This window comes from Phalacrocorax carbo, chromosome 1 (genome assembly GCF_963921805.1).
Source record: "Phalacrocorax carbo chromosome 1, bPhaCar2.1, whole genome shotgun sequence".
Taxonomy (NCBI): Eukaryota; Metazoa; Chordata; class Aves; order Suliformes; family Phalacrocoracidae; genus Phalacrocorax; species Phalacrocorax carbo.
The window spans coordinates 86,664,746-86,686,285 of NC_087513.1; the positions used below are offsets into that span (position 1 = coordinate 86,664,746).

Here is a 21,540-nt window from a genome sequence, read left to right on the forward strand (position 1 = left end):
CAAGGAGCTTTGACTTGTTGCTGTTGCCACCAAATGCAGGACTATGAGGAAAGAGAGAGAGGATGCCCACATACTCCTAGACTGACCTGGGTCTAATTTTCTTAGGTGGTAAGAGACACATTTTCCTACCTAATAAAGAGATTAAAAGCTGTACACAGCCATCTAAAAAAGATATAAAACTGATTTGCCTCAGCTTTAAAAAGACACAGCAGCACTGAAGAAGGCTCAGAGAAAGGCAAAAAGGGCAGTCAAAGGTGTGGAACTGATTTAGCACCTTTGGTTTAACCAGGTACAGCCATGCTTATGGTCTTCTAGTAGATTTCCCACCCTATAAAAGTTTTTGACACTACAATACTGGGGAGATTTTACTTTGGAAAAAAACTAGACCCTATCTTTTTTTTCCCTTCTTCCAAGAAAATATGAGTTCACTCATTCCAGACTAGCCACCTGCCCAGAACTGAGGAAACACAAATGTGATATGAAAGACTCTAGCTCATGACTTGAAGAATGTATTGGGCTCTTAGAATCAGCATGCACAGCCCTGCCCCAAGCTACGACCTAATCACAGAGCCCAAAACCGACAAGGCCCACTATGGCTGTGTTATGAGATCTCTGTATAAGTCCAGTCAGAGGAATTTTCTGACTTAAATTCTGCTTAAAATAGAAAAATAGTTTCAGGAAAAGTATCTGCTCTCAATTTAACATGTACCAGTAATAAGGAAAACACCATAGCACATAAACTGTCCCATGGATTAATTATATTCATTAAGAAAATCTAATGACCAGTCTCAAAAAGTCTTCCCAACCCAATCTTTTTGAATTAAACCTTTCCTGGAAATGGACATTTTCTGGTAAAGACATGTGCAATGAAGGAGCTTCCAGTCACCTCTGGTCCAATCATCCTCTTGTTTCTATTGTAGTTGCTACTACCTCTGCAGCTAGATCTGTGCCTTTCGTTGAATATGTTTTCTCCATGCATTATGCTATCAACTCACAATTTATCCAGCTCCTTAAGGGAGTGCAGCAAAGCGGCACAAACACCTCTTCAGTCAAGTCCTCTCTTTTTCACCTGCAACTTCTTGATGCAGGGATAAGAGGAACAGAGATTTTATCCAGGCAAATTTCAGGCGGAGGATGCCTTTTAGCACATCAAATGCTACCCAGAAGGATCTCACGTAGTGTCCTTAAAACAACTGGTCTGGCTTTTCAGGATTTGCCTGTTGTTGGCAGTGCTACCTCATTAACAAATCTTTTGGCAACCACATGCTTGTAGTACTTGAGGGGGAACATTCTCCTGTGATCTGTTTTAATAATGTGACCATGTCAAGGGAGTCACTGAGGCTGACACAGTGCTGACAGAAATGAAAGCTATGTTCAGCTGCAAATATCTGCACTGTCCTGCCTGGCACCTAGGGCAGGTGACAAAGACCACAGAGCTGAAAACATCCATCACTTTTCAGTGTTCCACTTTTAAAATGCTGCATCTGGGAGAGAAAAAAATGCTGAAAATCTGGCAGAGCTTCTTGCTCCATGAGGTGGACATTTACATACATTTAGTTCATGACTTTCTTATGCACGCACGGAAGAAGCGAAAAGAAATCCTGCTTAATTACACTTCTTTCTGTGTGCTCGCTATAAGACCATCTGGGGATGATCTCATAACCTAGATGGATGTGTCCTGCTCAGTGTCTCAGCAGGAAGCCACACCTGGAATCTGTAAGCATAGCAGGAATGCTGTCAGCCATTTTTCATTACCATCTGCAACAAAACTGTACTAGATCCTCAGTCTAGGATCAGAGGTCCAAATAATTCCAGATATACAGTTTTTCACATATGATTACAGAAGAGCTCCTGTAACACTGAAGTGTTTTCCCATGCATGGTCGTGACAAAATTCCACATCAATTTCTTATATTTTGTTTATATGACATTTCACTTGCAATCAGTTTCTGCACACTTTATATGTATTATGTGCAAGGTTGTAAGGTTAAAAATTCCTCACATTTCATCATAAAAATGGCTACACTTTACTAATAAGATACTTTGTTTTCACGTGGCTTTCTCCCTACGGGGTTACATGCCAAAGACTTAAGACAAAACCTATATGCACTGCTTACACAGAAGAAAATGACTATTGGGGTGAGGAAAGCCTAGGTAGGGAGTTCATGTCTGGGACTTTGTAAAGGTTCTGAAGAGACATCTGTGTGTTCGGTGGGATTTTTCAAAAGCAGTGACCTATCTCACTTTCACCTATTCACTTGTTCAGGCAATTAAACTTTTTGTAAAGTCTTAGAAGATGAGAGGCAGGACTGGAAAAAAACCCCAAATTTTATTTCTAAGCCGTTTTGCTATGCATGACTGTAATTAAATGAACTTAGGGGCACTATGGATTATTTTCCATCCTTCTGCTAGGAAAGCTAATTTTCAGATACTATTCAAATATCCACTGTGAATGGCCAGATAGATTAATGTTTTGGCAGCTTTGGGAAATAAAAGGATTGTCCTCTTTCACTGTCTAAATATTATTTATGTTACTGGTTAACATATGCACTTCCAGTCTTTACATGCCTGTTTTAGTCTATTATTTACACCATACTTTCCCATTGCCGCTACAAGCATCAGATTGCAGACTGTATTTACGCAGCGTACGGCATATCACTTGTAGCCAAAAAAGGGCAAGACTCTCCCACCAAATAATTTTTTTTTCTTTTCGTGGCTTACCTTATACACTCCACTGATTCTGGTCTTGATTTTAGATCCTGGTCTTTAGCAGCCACTCCAAAGTGAATGGGGAACAATCCTCCGAGAATAATGTCTCCCTTCTTCTGTGCCCGTTGGTTTGGCCCATAGGCAGCTGTGTTCCAGGTAAATAGCAAAAGAATCAAGCAGCAACTATATAAAGTCATTGTTCCTCTTTTCTCCAGGGGGTTAGGGGATGCAAAATTGGAAAAGGTGATGTAAGAAAGCAGATGTCGTAATGTCAAAGCTTTTCCTTTCCTTGCTACAGCAAAGAGAGGATTTGGGACACATGTCTGCAGGGAGGTAAGCAACAGGGCAGCAGCCACAGTGCTGGTGTTTCTCCCTCTGTCTTCTCCATTGCAAAACAATTCAGGAGTCCTTCTTTCTTCATAACCAAAGCATTATGGAGAGCCCATCTCTGAGAACTGCAAAAGAAAGACATGACAAGTGATCCCAGCTACACATCAGGACCCCACACTAGCATGGTGGTTCTGCATTGTCCCACCAACTTCTTAGTATGCCCCTGTGGTCACCCCCACTTAACAACGTGTGCAGGGCACATACCAACTTTTGACGCAGTAGTCAGAGAACCCAGTGCCACACCTCCTCAAACAAGTGCCATGGATTCTCTTGGATGACTAATTCTCTATCACACGTGTGAGGCAGGTGTCTTCCCACCATCTTCCTATGGTTCTGCATGGCTCTGGTCACAGAGGACCCTCTAAAACTTGTGATCAGACCTCCATGAACAGAGCACACTGAGGGACTTGGATGGGCAAGTGGGGAATAAGGAAGCATCAAATGGAGTACAAACCAAACCTTCCTCTTAAGAAAAGAACTATGGTAATCTTTTGGTGTCAGTCTATTCCCTCCTTTGCCTTGATCATTCTTAACTCACTGGTTTGACCTTATTCTTGCTAAAAATGAAGCAAGGCCACAAGAAAGGCTTCTTTCACATTCAAAGTGAGGATGACTTCCAGGGAAGCATTTGAAATCATGGTACTTCTTGAATCATGAAGGCTTGAAAGGTTCGGTGATCATTGCAAGCTTAGCTGTCAAGCTTTGAAGCCTGCATCCTGGGGCTGAGAAATATTGCAGCTTCTCTTTGGTCAATACATTTTCTCTGCAGCACATCTACAGGCCTTCCAAATGAAGAACTAACTCAATTATGGCATATGAAAATGGCTATGAGGAAGGAGGTAGCACAAAAAAATCATATCAAACAGCTCTTCAGCCTATCTGGAATAGGTCTAAAAGCTAGTAGTAAAAATCTGAAGTTAGGCAAATTCAGAATAGAAGCTAGGCATACGTTGCTAATCCTGAACACAGTTATTTTCTGAAGTAAGTCATCAAGAGCTTTCAAGTGATGAGAACCATTTTATGAGGATTACTTATTATGCACTAAATGTACTTAGACAGATTTGACCTCCGCCTAGGTCAAAAAAAGAGCTATTGCAGGGAAACTCTGTGATCATGGGGGTTCTTCTAGTAGCCAGCCCTAATGATTATGCATGCTGTGTGACCAGCAATCACTTGGAAATATTTCACACTTTTTTGTTAAAATGAAGGTCCAGATGCAGCAGGCAATGGGAGGAGAGAGACAAAGCTCACATCATTCTTGTGCCTCTGCAGCCAACACACTTAGACAGCTCTAAACTGTTCTTTGGTCCCAACTTGAACAAGCACACTTTTATTGGCAAGGGCAGTCAAATCTTTGCTTAGAGAACAAAATATGTCTAGGCAAACAATTTTGTACCAGGAAATGTGGAGTCACACTGAAAGATTTTGTAGGAACATACTGGTTTTCATATGAAAAAATAGGTATTTCATGTTCACAGCATCCAAATGACTCAATCGAAAGTCAGAAACTCCCATTTTGACAAATTTGACTGCTAGATTGCTACTGCTAAGTAGGGATTTCAACACTATGCTCAAAATCTGAAACATGGACATGAAACGTCCAGCTACTGCTGGCACTGGCAGTCAGAAAACACTTTGGGACATTCCTCTGGCAAGCAACTGGAGTTATGTCACACTGCTCTAGCCAGGTTGCAATATTGTCTATCGCTTGTGAGTGTGTTCTCTTAACATCTGACTGGTACCTTTTACTGACAAACCTCTGGTATTGGCATGTGGCCCTTTGACAGCAGGATGACAGAACTTTAACCAGAGCCAGGACTAGGAGGTGACAGAGCAGTGCAACAAGTGAGCATGTGGAAAACTGTCCTTGAGGTTTTGGGTTTGAATTTCCCCTGGCAGATGGACGGTGGCTGTTGCTTCTTTGGTACCCAATAGAAAAAGGAAGGAAACGCTTTGCCATGTTTCAGGTAGGGAAAGGTCATATTCCTCCCACCACTTATGGATTCAAAAAAGATATGAAAAAGCATATCAGACATTTTCTAGGCTGATGTTCTCTCTCTCCTCCTGGCTGAGGCTAAGCCTGCCAGGTCCTATGGATGAACTATTGAAAGGCAAGCAATCATTGCAGTCAGCTGCAGATTCTTTCCACTCCATCCTGGTTCATAAAGCCCTCCTGCTATCTGATGCCCCGAGGAAATATCTACAATCATCTACAGAATGGGTTTCTGGTCTTGTGGCAGGAAGAAAGACATGTGGTCTGCCTGCTGCAGAAGAGGGCTTTACACCATGACCCACTGCCTTGACACATAGCTAGCCTTCCTGTGCATACAGCCAGACAGCTGGTAAATGTGCAGCAAGCTCAGTGCTTCAGAAGCACATCAAGTTTATTGCAGATGGGGAAGTCAAGTATAGCATGCATCTGCTTGCAGCCCACTCCCTGCCCACGTGAGAGGAGCCCTTAGGAAAGTTTCCACCTACATGGATAACTGTGGCCAGAGCATCCTTGCTGCTACTCTGCCTGCCCTTTTTTCCAAGCACTGCTCAGATCAGGCAGCAAAGAGATATGTAGTCAAACTGTTCTGCTATTGTCAGTCTGTTCCTTGCTGCCATCTTTTCAAGGGCAACATCCCAACACTGGGTGAATTAATAGAATAGGGTCCCTGAGAAAAAAAGAGTGGTCTGGTCCCCAGCTGAACCACTTCATCTGTTTAGCAGTCTGCTCTTTGACCACATCCAAGAGTGGGTAGGGCCCTCATGATTTGCTCTGGAGCCTGCAAATGATCTGTGAGAGACTGAGGCTGACAAGTGAGGTCCACCACATGAGGTCTGCTCCAGCCAGTCCCAGTGTGAGTGACACATCCGAGCAGAACAGGGTGCCTTTGGTGCAGCTGCCTGCACTTCCCTCCTTGCCTGCTTCATTTATCTATCTGGGTAGATGTATCTCCCACTTAACCTCGATTTCTGTCTGGCATAGGCACCAAAAGCTATGCTGGGAGCTTCTGTTCTTAGAAGCAACTATGAGTTGAACAAAATTTTTTTATACTCATTTTGATTAGCTTCTGTGCATGTTCCAGAATAAGCAGTCACAAGAAAACCAATAACAACAGGCCAAATTTGGGCCCTCTTCTAGACAGTTCAATAGGGACCCTTACTCTGTAAGAAATAGCAGCCAAAAATAAGTAAAATGCTCTCCTGGGTTGCAAACTGAGATTAGAAACAGGGAAGTAATGCAGCAGTATTATTAAAGTCAATTTAAATATGCCTGCAGATAGTGTTGGCTCAGATACCCCTGTCCCAGTGTAGCATATAGCTCAGAAAGCCAGCAAAGAAGTTGTGCGTCCAGGAGAGATTTCAGGGTTAGAAAGGTTGGCACTGTTTAATTTAGGAAATGATACGAAAGAAAGGGAAGAGAATAAAAAATCTGAAGTTATAAAGAGTACATAGAGCCTGATGTGACAGGAAAGAAGTAATGGCTGACACCTGTGGGCAAAGGGAAAGAAGAGCAACCTGGAGCTTTGGCCAGAGGCCACTTTCTGTGGGGAGCCCCTGTCTGCATCTGCTAGAGAGCGAGGGGGTACAGGGGAGCTGGCATCACTGGCATAGCTGTTGTGCTAGGGCAGAACATTCTCGTTCACATACCACCAGGTCTGAGGATAGCGTGAATAAAATGCTGCTAATCACATCTGGTAAGACATGGACAAAACATGCTGGGCCCAGACCAAGAGTACGCCTGGGGTCACTCCTGGGCTGGGGAGTCACCACAACCAGCAATGTAGCCTTCCAGGAGAACAGGGAAGAGTCCTAGGATAAGGGAAACAAGAGGAAGAGGGGTATGAATTTTCATTTCTTCAGTAGTGGAAAAAAAAAACAGATGGAAAGAAAGCTGGTACAGTGTACTGAGATGAGGGCCAGCACAGGTGGGGCCTTGCAGACTGAGTACTTAGAGGCAAGACATTTGAAGAAGGGAGCAGTAATTTCTGAAGAGCGGCTGCAAAGAGGTAGGATGGTCTGACTACTGCTATTTAGCCTAGGGCATACTCCCTGCCTCTTCCCCTGCTGGCAAAGAGACCTGGGGGACTGCGTGATCCTTCAGGGCAGAGGTGGAGGTGGCCAGCAGTCCAACCCCCAAGTGGCCAGGGTGGCCAATGGGGTCCCCTGTGCCTGGGCAGGGAGCTGTGCATAGGACTTAGCTGAGGCGGGACAGGATCAGTGACTTCCCCATCTGCTGTGGGAAGAGGGTGAGCTCGAGACCAGAGCCTACTGACTTATTACTCTATTTTTCTGCTTTTCCTTTAATAAGGCTTTCTTTTACCTTCTGGGTTCTTGGTTTATGAAACCCCTTTCATCATGAACAGATAGACAATGTAATTTAGTTTGCTGGGATGCTATGGAGGGGTTTAGCTAATGCTATTGAATATTTAGGAATGACTCTTTGCCACCAGACAGTACGTGGCTGAAGTATTAAGTGTAGAAAGAGTAAATTCACATTCTTATTTCTTTTTTTTCTCACAGTAGGCAAAGTTGAAAGATCTAAACTAGTAAATAGGGTTCATTTTAGAACAGCATTTACAGCACTCAGTACTCCAAGATGTCATTCAAGAGCAGGACAAGGGATTAGACAATGAAAACCAAGTTATTCATTCATGGTATAGGGTAATACTTGGTAACCCCCTGAATAATTTGGAACTAGCTATTCTCAGGGACAGGGCACAGAATTAAACTAGTATCAGAGGTGCTGCCTATGAACATGATGGGCTGTGTATATATAAAACACATCCCTGAGGCATCAAATTGAGGGATAAACACCCAAAGAAGCACTGGCACAAAATGATATCCAGAAAAAGCAAAACTAAGTGTATGTCCAACTCCTTGTCAATCTTGGTGTCAAAATTTACAACGATCGATACTTTACCAACTATAGCTGGGAAACCAAGTATCTCAAGCTCATATAACAGGAGACACAGGTCTCCCAATTGCTTTCAAGTGCTCTCTACACCTGAGGTTGAAAACATTTGAGGATACTGATTTCCTGATGAACAGTAATTAGCTTACTGCTAGTACCCCAAGCCAATATCCTCTAGTCTCATCTTTTGTTGTGGCAAATCTTCCTTCAGTTCTTTTTTCTTTAATTGGATTAAGATTATGAGCCTCTTCCTTATTGAATTACTTGCTAACGCATGCCTGAAGACATAAAACTTAGCAAAATATCGGTGGAAATTGTACCACTAATAGAACAAATTACTGTGGTCCTGCAGATTTCAGCTAATAAATTAAAAAGATTAAATTAACAAGAACTGAATTAAGAAGGAAGCTTGGAATCCATTGCTATTTTTTTTCCTTTGCAAGTATTTTTACATTTAAAATGTTATTTAGTATTAGTGTATAAATTCTTTGATTATAAGCTCTTCAATGCAGAACACCTATTCCCTGTAAATATAGTCAGCAAATACAATTCCATAAGGATTCTTTTGCAAGAAAAATATATTTAAAAAGTATTGTCATTTCAATTTTTTTGACACGGCCCTATTTTTAATCCCCCCCCTTTTTTAAAATATTATTTAATTTTTCTTTCCGCTCTGTTTTGTAGCTATCAGATATTTTGATTTTAATTATCTTGGAAGTGAGAACCAAAGTAGCAGCTATCTCACCTAAACTTCAGCGGAGAAACTTAAAGTTCCAGGAAGAGGGGGAGATATCATGCCACTATTGTCATGGCAGAAACAGTACCTGAGGGGGGACAGAAGGTACCTAGGGTACAGTCATGGGTATTTGAAGGGCTTGCAACAATCAGTACCATTTTGCTAGTCAAATGTTGTCAGACTATATCATGCAGAAAAGCCAGAAATGTTCCATAAATCTTTGGGTGAAAAGAATCTGAACTGCACACTCAAGGCATATATTACTTATGAAGCACTTCTTAATCAAATAGTAACTAACCGCAACTTCATACAGCAGCTGTTCATATAATAGCTGGGTTGGAAAGGGTCTCAAGGGACCCTTGAGCTAAGGCCCAAGAACAGCTCAGCAAAAGTAGTGCTGTTCCTGGCATATTTTCTTTAAAACCAAAGCTGCGATGCTGGGTGGTTTGGAAGAGCCAAGCTGCTCATCCACCTCTTGGAACCTGTTGGGCATGAAGCAAAAGCTTGTGGGAACTCTAGATGCATTTCAGCAAAGCGCTGCCCCACCGGGAGGCTTCCACAGAGCTTCTTGCTTTTGACAGATCACTGTTTTCTGATTAAATTCTGCTTTGTCAGAAAATGCTCGAGCACTCCCTCTTTTCAGCTTTTGCTTGTTGAAGTTTTAAGGTCTCTATACCTTTCTAGAAGGTCCAGCATAGTTCAGTCTGGAGCTGTGCATCTGATAAAATAATTACTGGCTGGAGAGCTATACCTTGTATAATGCAGGTGCCAGAACATTTTTTAGGTTTTTTGTGGCTTTTAACTCTGAGATTCATTAAGCCTCACTTTAACAGATAGCTGTAATTTGCTAAAGTGACAGAAACTCCTCAGCAGATATCCTGCTGTACCTTGAAATTATCTTATTAATGCAAGGCATATATGGTTAGCTCATGGTAAGGTTGAAGCCATGGGCAACACACTGGCCCTCAACAGATAAGGAAGAGGTTCAGGTAGAAGAGAAATCAGAGAGAATATATGTGGTCAACTTTGTGTGCAATCTCATTGTTCAAAACAGCTAAAGGAGGGCACTTCTGTGAAGTGGTCAACGGACACAGGACACAAGTCTTCATAGTTCGGAGACCAGACAAGACTTCTAGTGCTGAGGTACCATGACAATACGTGAAAAAGTAAATTGTTCACATATGTCACCAGAGCAGGCCTTAGCTCAGCCTTCTTGCACCTCTGTGGTCAAAATGAGGGATGAGTGCATCAAAGCAGCAATCAAAAACAGACTGCTGGCATGCTCAGGTGGAGGAGCTGTGTTTGAACTTTGTCTGTGGAATTAAACTGTTCTGTCTTTAAAGAAGGCAAACGTTTATTGAAAGTTACTATAAAGCACTTACTGCCAATGCCGAAATAGACAATTCTTACACACCACATTCCCCCAAATAGAGAGATTTTTGTCTGAACAAATAGCATGATAGGGAAATGGAACCTCATCCTTGGAAAAGTTTGAAAAGTTCAGAGACAAGAGGAGCACAGAGCAAAATTCAGATCTAGAATAATGACCCTGTTTTAAAAACACTACCCAAACACTTGGTTTTGAATTAAATACAAAACGTGAATGCTAGAGGTTTTACTGAGAATGAGACTTTACAAAATCATCAAGACCATCAGCACAGGATCTCCAGGATATTATTTCCATGACCTGCTATTCGCTTAATGGGGTGTTATCTGTTATAGATGAAATTTTGCTGGCAGGAATCAGGATGCTAATATCCTATTACACTACAGAAAATATATGTTAAAAAAAAGATACATTACAGTCACACTTGGTATTGGAAAAGCTAGGAGGACGCCAAAAATACTGCATTCGAATCAGCCATGGTACTGAAGAAGCTGCTGAAGTTCATAAATAACAAGACCTGGCCAGTTTAAATGAAGAAAGCCGTATTCTTAGCACTGGGAGGAATATCCTGCAGAAGTAAAAGTAGGCCTAAGAACATGTTTAAGTTGGCCATGAAAACCTAAGCACTTGTTCTAGAGTAACAGTCTCAATTCTCCAAGAGAAACTAAACATAAAAAAAAAAAAAGTAAACCAGGCAATTGTATCACATTTAATTCTGCTACAGCTGATATGGCCAACATTGTTAAGTTCATCAGTGAGTTACCATTTAAGTTTCTAGAATTTACAACCCTATAACATTATTTTCATGTAGCAGTCATATCATTAGTTTTTCTTTACTCCTATGATCATGTTCTGGTGTCCAAATAATAAAGAACCTACCTCAAAAGAGTGTGGAGTCACACCCTGATCCATGTTTAGCACTACGAAATACCTGAGTGGCAGAAATATGCCTAGGGTATCACTGCTGATAACTCTGCTCAACACAGCAACTTGAGAACAAGGAAGCCTAAACGGTTTGAGGCTGATGTCCAAGCCTCTGGTGAGCTGCAGATATGGAAAAAGGAGCCAGGAGTAACCAGAACACTTTGTTTCAAGGAATCTCAGATTTGATGGCAGCAACAGCAGTCAAAAGAGCATCAGCTCCTGGCTCTTGCACAACGCAGTAAAACGCCAAACCTGCCCACAGGCAGCATTTACCATGTGTGGATTTAATGTGGGATTATGACGCCTCTGATCTCTCTCCCACTTCAGCACTGGCTCATAAAGTGCACGTGATCACATACCAAGCAATGTAGCTGGGATTGCATGACTTTATAGCAACCACCTTCCCATCAGGACTGTACCTGACTTTGGGATTCACATAACACTTTTCAAGCAACTTGCATCAGTATAATGTTCAAAATCCCTGATCAGTTTGATTTGGACCATGCGAACTGATATCCCTTTGTGGAGATAATTCTGTTTGCTGACGATGAGAAGCAAAAAACAGAAATAGAAGTGGTAATAGAAAATACCTTAGAGACTCATTGAATGCACTCAGCAAACACCATTAGCAGACACAGGGACGTGTCAGCAGACACAGGGCTGTAAGTGGTTTCTGAGTAGCAAGTGCTTGGTGGAAATCTGTATGGAGGGTGACCTATGTCTTTGGAGCCATTTCTACACAGGCGTGGCTGTAAACTAGCCTGAGAAGCAGCTCTAGGGGCCTTATAGGCATGACTGTGTTTATTGCTCTGAAGGGTAAGAGTTTTCTGCAATAAAAGCTAAAGCTCACTCCTGCAAGACTTATCACAAAGCTCTGAAACAAATACCAGACGGGAATAAGACAATTCCTCAACTTCTCAGCTTTCCACTCCTGTGCCTTGTTCAGTACACGTACAGCAAAAGTGCATATGTGTATACATAAAAGGGAGTACTGAAATGCATGAGGTTATCAAGGCATCCTACCAAGCAAAGCATTCTGCTGCACCCCCAGCACTCACTGCGAAATGACTAGACAAGAAACAACATGTGACAAATTCATTAGATTGCTTAATGAACTTCTAAGAAATGCTAAGGAGCTACAGCACCTGCACAGGAGCCATGGCAGAACAGCAGGGCTTGGAGCGATTTCCAAGTCCCAGGGAGTTCCAGAGGCACAGCAGTCCATCTGCAGCCTTTTAGGAAGTCACCATAAACCAACCAGTTATTAACTACCCTCATGTATGTTGGGAGCTGCATCAGACGCTTGAGCAATCTCAGATTTAGAGAATATAGGTACCAAGGAATCCATCTGGTCTACATTTTAAAGCTGTCCTGTTTTGCCTCTCTACACTGACCTTCTCTTGCTGTGTCATGGTTTACTAACTTGGTTGTTTCCTACCCCTCCTGTTAAAAGCCTACCATCTTATCAGTTGTTTAAAATGGGTGAAAAGGTGCCTTAGATATAATACCAGCCTAAGGCTCCTTGATAGTTTCAATGATTTTTGTCTTCATGTCCAGGGGAGATTAGGACCCTTAAGAGTTGCAATAAAATAGGAGGTGATTTATATGGAATTCATTTCCCTAACTTTCCTTATTTCTAAGGAAAGTCCCACCAACCATGTTAATGAGCGTGCATTCCAGTGACAGCCATTTTACCCCAGCCTATATTTCTGGGAAGTGTCTAGACGCTCCTGGACAGATGGAGAAAGAAAGCCTGTGGGATGCTCTGCAGAATGAAGACACTACATCCTTGTAGGATGGTGCATATGGCACTGGGATGTTGTTTGCAAAATTTGTTTAGTTCGGACTTTTGCCTGCAAGTGAAACAGCCAGGCATTCAACCTGTGTGCCTTTCAGGGTACCTTACATTCCTGCATATTATATATACATTCTTGCATATCAAACAAGCCTTTCCAATGCAGAAGCTTTGACAGCAAGTGTCACCCAACTTAATTGCTCTTAATTCCTAATTTGCAGGATTAATAGTTTTTCTGGGGCTGGCCTTACAAGATACAGAGTGTTAATGGCTGCGGTGTTCACAGGCCACAGAAATAAAGTCCACCACTGCTCTGCAGAACAACCCTAGGTAACTAGGAAGTTTCTCCATCCTTCCCAGCTCCTAGTCAGTCTTCTTCCTCTCCCACAAGAGACATCTCTGGGGTTGACAAGAGGGCTCAATCCTCCTAGAACAGTCCTTCTTCCTTGCTAGGCATGCCCGTAAAACAATATGGTTATGTTATGCTCTTTGCATCAGGGCATTTTTTTAAGATGCACTTGTCTACAAGCAAATGGAAAGGGGCTTCAGCTCAATTTTAGCATACCGATAAATGCCAATGCAAGAACATAATTTATGAAACTGTGCTGCTCTAGTCTGTCTAGGAAAGAATAAGAAGGAACTATGCTTGTTATCAACTCCTGGATGCTCTATACCCTACATTTGTCTTTAATTTTTGTCTCTCCTCTGTTTAGAAAATAATAGGTAGAAAGACTGGTCACCAGGATCAGGCCATTTTAAACTGTTTTCTTTCTGTGCTACATCCTGAGGCAGGGAAGAATGGGGGAGTGGGGGGGAGATGCCAAAGTAATGTCATTTGTAAGTAGTTAAAATCATACAATTTAGTGCAGTGTTATTCAAAAGAGATGTCACACTTTCTGACCGGCCAGTATAAGATTCGCTGGCTAGCAAGCCCAAAGGTCAGGGAACATGAAGTAACAGAATAAGAACACTAGAATAAGGAAAAGTATAATTATCTTTCTGTATTCCTCTGAGTTAATCAACCAGCTTTTGATCATTCCTTTACAAAATAGCAGGAGCAAATAAGCTCAGATCATTTAAATAAACATGAGAAGAAGAATCTGGGTTGTATCAGCAAAATTCTTTGCAAAACCTTCTGTGATGCATTGGTATAAGGTGCAAGCCACTAGAAAAGTCAATCTGTCTGTGAAGTACAGCTTTTAAATAAACTAGGATAACAGATTTCTGGTAACAACTTGGTATGGTTTTGTTGAAAGTGATATTCTCCTAGAGCTGGCATGGGGAAGGATCCTTGACAGGATACCTGCTTCTTTCTCATGCCTGGCTGGGCAGCCTTATGCCAATCACTTTTTCTTTATCTGGGATTTGGCTTTCCAACTTGTAATAGTGGCTAGAAACAATTTCAGAAATGTATTGATATTATGCTTCATCCATGTCAATAGATGTCAAACTGAATATCAGCTGAATCAAGGCTGATTCAGGCTTTTCTGTAGTAAAAAAGTAAAATAAAATACAGATTTGACAGCTGAACTTTTCCAATTCAACTTTGTCAAATTGCTTACAAGGGAAAATCATATTTTGCTTAGAAATTTCCTTTAATTTTATTTGATTTTTAAAACCCTTGCATCTGAAGCAAAACACTTTATTTGATCCCATTTTTTCCCTGCAGAATCCTCAGTGAACCAAACAATAAGGACAACTGTAATTCTGAGCCAATTTCAACACAAATCCAATTCAGAAAAAACACTTAAGTATGTGCTCAACTTCAGTGAGACTTGACTTTAACGAAATTTAGTAGATTCTAAAAGCTTAGCATGTACTTTAGCAGTTTGCTGAATCAGAGACTGAAGTAGCCCCTGTCTGGCTGTTCCATTCTCATTTATACTATTATTAAAAACAAATAAACACTTTCTTTGTGTTGGACGGTTTATTTTTACATTAAGTCCAGCACGATTTATTAATAAATCCTTATGGATTTTTGTGGTCTTTTTTTCTACCCTTTCTCTTACATTGCTAGCTCTCTGCTGTCCCAGGCTGTCTTTTTTTCCCCCTATTTTCCCATTGCTTATTTTCTCTGCTTTATGATTTTCTGAATGGAGTAATTATTGTATCTTTTCCAGCCTTCTTCTTGCTCCTCCTTTCATTCTAATACCAAAACATTCTTTCTTATTTTTGTATTTCTTTTGCTTGTATACTATGTGTAACTTCTTCCTGTTAGAGAAGGCAGGGGTGAATAGGCTCCCCAGAAAAGGAAAATAGGTTCAATGTAAAGGGAGTCTCAGTAAGCTTATCAGAAATGTTGGACTCTAGAAAGGTCAGCTGTTCTACTGAACCCATAACATCACTAAACATAGGTGAGTGGAAGGCAGAGAAGAAAATCAAGAGTAGAAATGCAGGCGGTAACTAGCACAGACAGGCACATGTCCCACTCTAGCATTATGGGGAAAGAAAGCAGGTTTTGCTGATTCTTCCTTGCAGAACTGGCTTGTGCCAGCATGTCTTTCGGGGAAGGGAGCAGCAGGTGCAATATAATACTGTATGCTGCTATACACTGACCCCTGAATAGGAACAGTGACCCTTATCTGCCTCTGCAATGTACAGGAAGATTAATGCGATATGCAAGGACTTGTTTATCAGTTATGATTATTTATATTATTCACCTAAGAAATGCTGGCTGGGCTTGTGGGGCTGCATTTCCCTGCTAAAGATATCAGTAAGATGATACCACAGACCCATGACACACAGCCAGTACTGGCAAGTAGCAATATCAAAGCAGCAATGTGCAAGCACCCAGCGTAGCTCTCCTATTGCTCCACCTGCCCTATTCAGGGATGCACCATGTAATTTACAAGTTTGTAGGAAGCAAACTTTCCATGATTATTTGTAAAAGGTAGGGAGGACAAATGTAGAATTTTTTTCAATAATCCCACTTAGATTCTTTACAGGATCCATTTTGAACCCTACAGACGTGTGTTTTCTGTCCTGTAATGTATGAGGATGGTGGAAATTGCCATCCAGATTCAAATCAGCAGTCCATTTGGTATAAGAACCTGCCTCTAGCCAGTGATACCTATGTCAAAAATGTTGTTAGACAATTATAGCATTAGTGTCTTACAAGGAACATTTCTAACTCCACTAGTTAGCAGTTGGTTAATGTCCTAAGCAAATAGTTTTGTGAAAAACAGCCCTCATTTCCTAAAAGTCGGCCCTAGAATAAAAGAACACCTTAATCTTTTTTCAAGATCATTTCTTTCCACATCTGAGACACATGCATTCCTGTGAACAAAATATATATCCCTGAGTGATATTCCCCTATTGGAAATTCCCTGTCACTCTCCCCAGTTGATACAACCACCTAAGATACCCCAAACTCACCTGTGACTTTGTTGCACCACTATTGGAGGTCATCAGGAGCTCCAGAGGGTCATCAAAATAGATCTTGAGCATTCATCTTAGCTGTTTCCTGCAAATTCTGGCAGTTTAGCTCAAACTGCTGTGAAGATGAGATTAACCAAATTGGCTAGATTTGGCACTGAAGCGAATCAGGAGCATGGTTCTTGCTGGGGAGAATGCCCAGGTGAAGAGCATGCTGATATAAGAATCACACCTCAGACTGCTGCAACTAGATCCAGAAGATGATGCCCAATAATGCTCAAGTGCGGGCTTCTTTTGACTACATTTGTTTCAACAGATCTATTATCACTTTTTAAAATGAGAAGAAGCCTAGGAATTGTATTTCTCACTTCCAGTTTTATCTGGTGAGTTCAGTATTGTATCTGATTCTACTACCATATTCTGCGAGGAGTTTCATACAATTTAGCTCGTATCTAACGTATTGCTCGGTGTGAGTAAAGGCGGCAGAACTGAGGTGAAGGTAGGGACAAGGAAAGCCATTCAGCTTCTAAAATAATCTGTATTTAGAGCAAAGGACTTCATCCATTCATTTCATTGTACAAAATTAAAAGTGCACATGTCGATTTTATTTCAGGACACAAAAACTTATGTGCTTAAAACAGTATATGACAGAAAATTAACATCCTTTCTGGCAGAGCTCCTCTCTGAAATAAAGCAGGAGATCCCACGCTTGTCTTTGATGAGCCTAGTTGCTAGGCTTAGTATTCTTTTCCTTTCTACATAGAGCCTTTTTTCTCCCCTTGTTTAAGACACTTGCGACATATTTTTTCCCAGTTCATAATTTCAGAACCATCAGCGAGAGCTGCCAGAGCTTCAGGGCACGACAGATGACCACTTCTTCTGCATCGTTTCTATATCCAGCACAGAGATCCCAGCAGCTTGGGAACAGAGGCAAATACGGGTGTTGTGTCATGGAAAGAGTTGAAGAGCACCCTGCCTTATTGCAAAAGCTGGCATGGTACGAATTACTTGAAGGCCCTCAGCTGGAAAGGGAGCCTGGCTGCTGGAGTACCAGTTGTCCCACAGCAGAGTGGGATCACCCAGGAGCACTACAGACCTGGGGGCAGGCTGCAGCAGGCAGGGAGCTCTTGACCAGTGAGCAAAAAACTAAAATCAGAACCAATGGAAGATACATGAAGGCTTTCATGGTCTTCACAGCCCTTTTTGCCATGCTGGCCAGAAATCAGAAGAGACTGCAGCCACCCACTTCCTCCATGCATCCCTAAGACACACAGCTGCATTATTTGACCACAACATTGCAACCCGTCGTTAACACGGTGCTTTTAAAAATAATTTTTTTTTATTTACTTTCCCCCCACTCCTTTCTGAAGGTGATCTTTCTGGAACAGAAAAACACATGGGGTCACACTCCGGTGAGCCCCAGCCACCTTGCCTGCCTGCCAACTCTGCAGCTATATGCACTTCATCTCCGGGACGACGGTGTGACTTTTGGAGGCTCCATGCCTCATTTAGCCCTGGTAATGGCCTAATTGGGTTGGAAAAATGCAGGAGCAGGAGCGTGATAAAAACCAGCTCTGCTGTGCTTATTTAAGCAAGTGGAAAAAGAAAAGAAAAGTATAGAAAAGAAAAAAACCCACCACATTTTCTATCTTGACTAGATATTTACGTGTGTATGTGTTTATGACAGGGTATTATGCTGTCTGGTTGCACTGCTGTCAGGATTAATGTCACAAATGAGCAAATGTCAGGAGATGGCTAGACTTGGATGCATGTTTCACCTCCAGTAACGTCTTCCACAGGACTCAGCCCCCTGTCGACAGGGCTTTACTCCATCCTCACATGGTTCTCAGTAGGGTCAGAGTTAATGGGTGTTTTTGTTAGCTATGTGGGAGGGGAAACAAGAAAATGTGAGTGACAAGAGCCACTATTCCAGGCACAGGAATGGAAGGAGCCTTTCCCCAGCTTGTGACATCAACCAAATGTTCGTTCAACATTTCTTAGCCATACTTTCCCCTCTCCTGGGAGGAATTTTGCACCCTATGAAAAGAAAACCATCCTGCTTTCTCTTGAGCCACTCCTGTAACTTTTCCTGGCAGCCTATAAAGCCCCCAAAGAAGGAAATGCTACCTCTGCACCTGAGAAATCTCAGAAAAAATAAACTGGAGAGAGGCAAGAGAGACCATTTTTAAGTTTCAAAAGGTGAGGAACCTCTTGATTTAGGGATCTGTTCTCCATCAACAACATGACTGCAAGACCAGGGGATGAACCAGATTCCCCTTCACCAAAAGATAAACACAAAGTGTACTTTAGAGTGGAAAGGACAGCCTTCCCTTCTAATGGTTCTTTTTCATGGGCTTTCATCATCCCCAAAAAGACCCTAGGTGTATAACTGATTTACTTTTCTCCTGGGGAGCCCTATAATGTCTCAGAGTGGAGCCTTCTTAAGCAGGAGCCATGACTGCTCATACAGTATTGAAGTAACAAAAGTGAGCATGAAAGCTATACTTGCCACTGTGTAAGGACAGCCTATATCCATTTTACCTCTCTGCCCTAGGGACCGGTACAAAATATACTGTCCTGTGCTTTGTTCTGTCTAGTATTACAACTTCCAAGAATTCCAAGTTTACAACTTCCAGGGAGCCCTGCTGTAAATCAGAACACATCTTCACTGGTCACATTTTAAAAATTTGATGGATTTTTGGTGCTTTTATTTACAGCACAGCCCTATAAATATTTCCACTAGCACAACAGAACAGGTGGCAAACAGCATGGAGCAAGAACGAGCAGCCAGTGGGAAGGAAAAAAACCCAGGGATTTTCAGGCAACCCCTCATGCTTCCTTTGGGAATCTCACTGGAATTGTTCCTAGTGAGCTTTTCCTCACATTTCCCGCCTGCTTCTTTTTCCAATTTCCTTCCTAACTTGAAATAAACTGTGTCACGGGCAATATGCTCTTGTGATGAGTATATGCTGTACCTGTCAAGTGGCCAGTAACAAAAGGATGGTTACATTTCCTGGGGCTCTAGTGGTAACATATAAGTTTCCCTGTGGAAGCTCGAACAGCTCAGCCACAGTCTTATTTCTGATGGACTAGAAGTTTTAAGTGCTCGCCTTGAACTGGCAATTGCCAAAGTACCAATACTGGTGATGTGGTTACAATTACAATATGCAAGCAGAATGTGGCATTGATCAGTGAGACAAGACTGGTTCTAAAATGCAGGCTTGGAGCTTTAAACTGGAAAAACTTTGAAAGTTAAGAACAACTGTCACTCCAATTGACTGGTAGTGTAAAATCAAATGGGAAATGTAAAATAAAGTGTTAAGCCTATCTAATCATAAGCAAAAAATGCACTTCTAAGCACAAAAATATTTATACTAAACAGAAACTGTCTGGGATAAAAGATGGCAGTAAAACATACTAAAAATCACCTATTCACAGCATAAAAGAGAGGGGAAAGTAAACATTAATAACAATTTCTAAGATACAATATGCAGGGAACTTATGAGGGAAATTAATAGTTAACAGAGGTAGAAAGGCAAAAAAGATATTTTTATAAATGTTAGTAAAAGCTTGATACTGGCCACGAGCCCATTGCTAGATGCGGGTGATAAAACTGTAAATGACAATCAAAAAGAGGCGGAAATACCCAATAAACATTTTGCCCTTCGCACATTGTTTTGTCCTTGGAATGAGGCTGGAGAATGTATCATCCCATATTACGTCAGCACAACAAAATTCACTGTAGGTAATAAAAGGAGATGTGAGACGAGATCTGCTAAAATTAAATGTTTTCAAATCAACAGGCCTGGAGTCTTACATAAACTCAATGAGGAGTTCTCCGAACCACTGGTGTTGATACTGAACAACTCATGGAAACTGGGAAAATTCCAAAGGGTCAGAGAACCGCAACTGTATCTAGGTATTAAATAACTACTAAAGAAGGAAGGCTCAGTAAATTATAGGCACCGTACCCCAATATCAGTTTGCATAAAGTAATGAAATCAGTAAAGTCAGCATTCTTTCTAATGATCAACAGGCAAAAAATGCAATTAATGTGAACCATCTCGTCAAAAAACCCCACTATTCTTTTTATGATATGCTGACCTGATAAAGGCAACTGTACAGAGTACAATGTGGACTTCTCCAAGGCATATGACCATACAAATTTAAAAACTGCAATTAATAGAGATATGCAAAACTAGTTTATGGAGAGATCTCAAAGATTTTGTTAAAGGGATGATATCAATGAGTGGAGTAATTTCTAAAGACATGACTCAGAGATCAATCTCATTCTGAACCTGTTCAATATTTTTGAAACTGCAGATAGTATAATGAAATTGTGTTTGTTAAAAACTGTGAAGAACACAAAAGCTAGCAGTGGAGAAGACAGTTTTTAATGTATAAATGATCTCTAATGTTGGAATATACAAAACTGCAACTCTCCCGTGGACCAGTGGTTTTCTGTATTGTATTCAACATACTCATCTTTCTGGTAGCTCTGCATTGAGATGAACTCTATAAGCAAATCTCATGTTTCAAGGCTTGTGTTGATAGCCTGCAGGAGGGAGAGGACTGTTCTTTTTTCTGATGCCCAATTTACCCGCACACTCTAGGATGCTTGAAGGAAGACAAAGCTTCACTGATTGGCAGCAGCTAGACTGGGACGCTGGCAAAGTTGCACCAGTGTCCTGTTAGGACACAAAGGCTCTTTTTTTTTCTGAAGTGCGTGTGTTGGTCTATCTTGCTCACACGCTGAGGGTCAAATTTAAAGTCAGATATGGAATTAGGAAGGAATTTTCCATCCCACAAACACTGGCGAGAATCCCAAGTGCAGCTAGCTCACTGTTTTCTCTTCTTAGCTCCCTAGACTTGCACAGGGAGATGCAAATAACAAACTTAAACCCAGAGATCTGATAGATTTACAAGATCTTTAAAAAATAAGAAATATTTCTTCAGGGGATGCAATCACTGCATGACTTGAAGAGGCTTGTTTCTTCTGAGTAAATGTGGGGCAAAAGACATGCATAGTATTTGGGTAAAGGAAAAGCATATGTGATGTTGCATGTCTCACGGCAGTTCTACTGCAAGCTCCGTGGGGCATAACACAAGTTTCATGCTTCATTTTTGAAAGCCAACGTGTATAGAGTGTGCTACACATGTGTCACTGTCACAAAATAAGAACAATGTGACACTGAATTCTGCTGCAGATTTTTGCAGAACAAAAAAATTCCACAACTTTGTTGAGGAATTAACTCACTTCTCAGCAGAGCTGTCATGTTTCAGCTTTTTATGCTGTCCTTTTAGAGCATCTAAAAAAATTAC

General features: G+C 41.4%; 1 protein-coding gene across 4 annotated transcripts in view; it reads right to left on the reverse strand.

The window, feature by feature from the left end:
• Positions 1–21,540, reverse strand: part of CASR (calcium sensing receptor) — an 80,604-nt gene that overhangs the window by 42,474 nt on the left and 16,590 nt on the right. For all 4 annotated transcript variants that reach the window (XM_064465045.1, XM_064465027.1, XM_064465035.1 and 1 more), the window contains one exon: positions 2,721–3,163. In XM_064465045.1, the coding sequence (XP_064321115.1) occupies positions 2,721–2,905 (185 nt within the window). In that variant the 5' untranslated portion in view covers positions 2,906–3,163. The remainder of the gene's footprint in view (positions 1–2,720; positions 3,164–21,540) is intronic.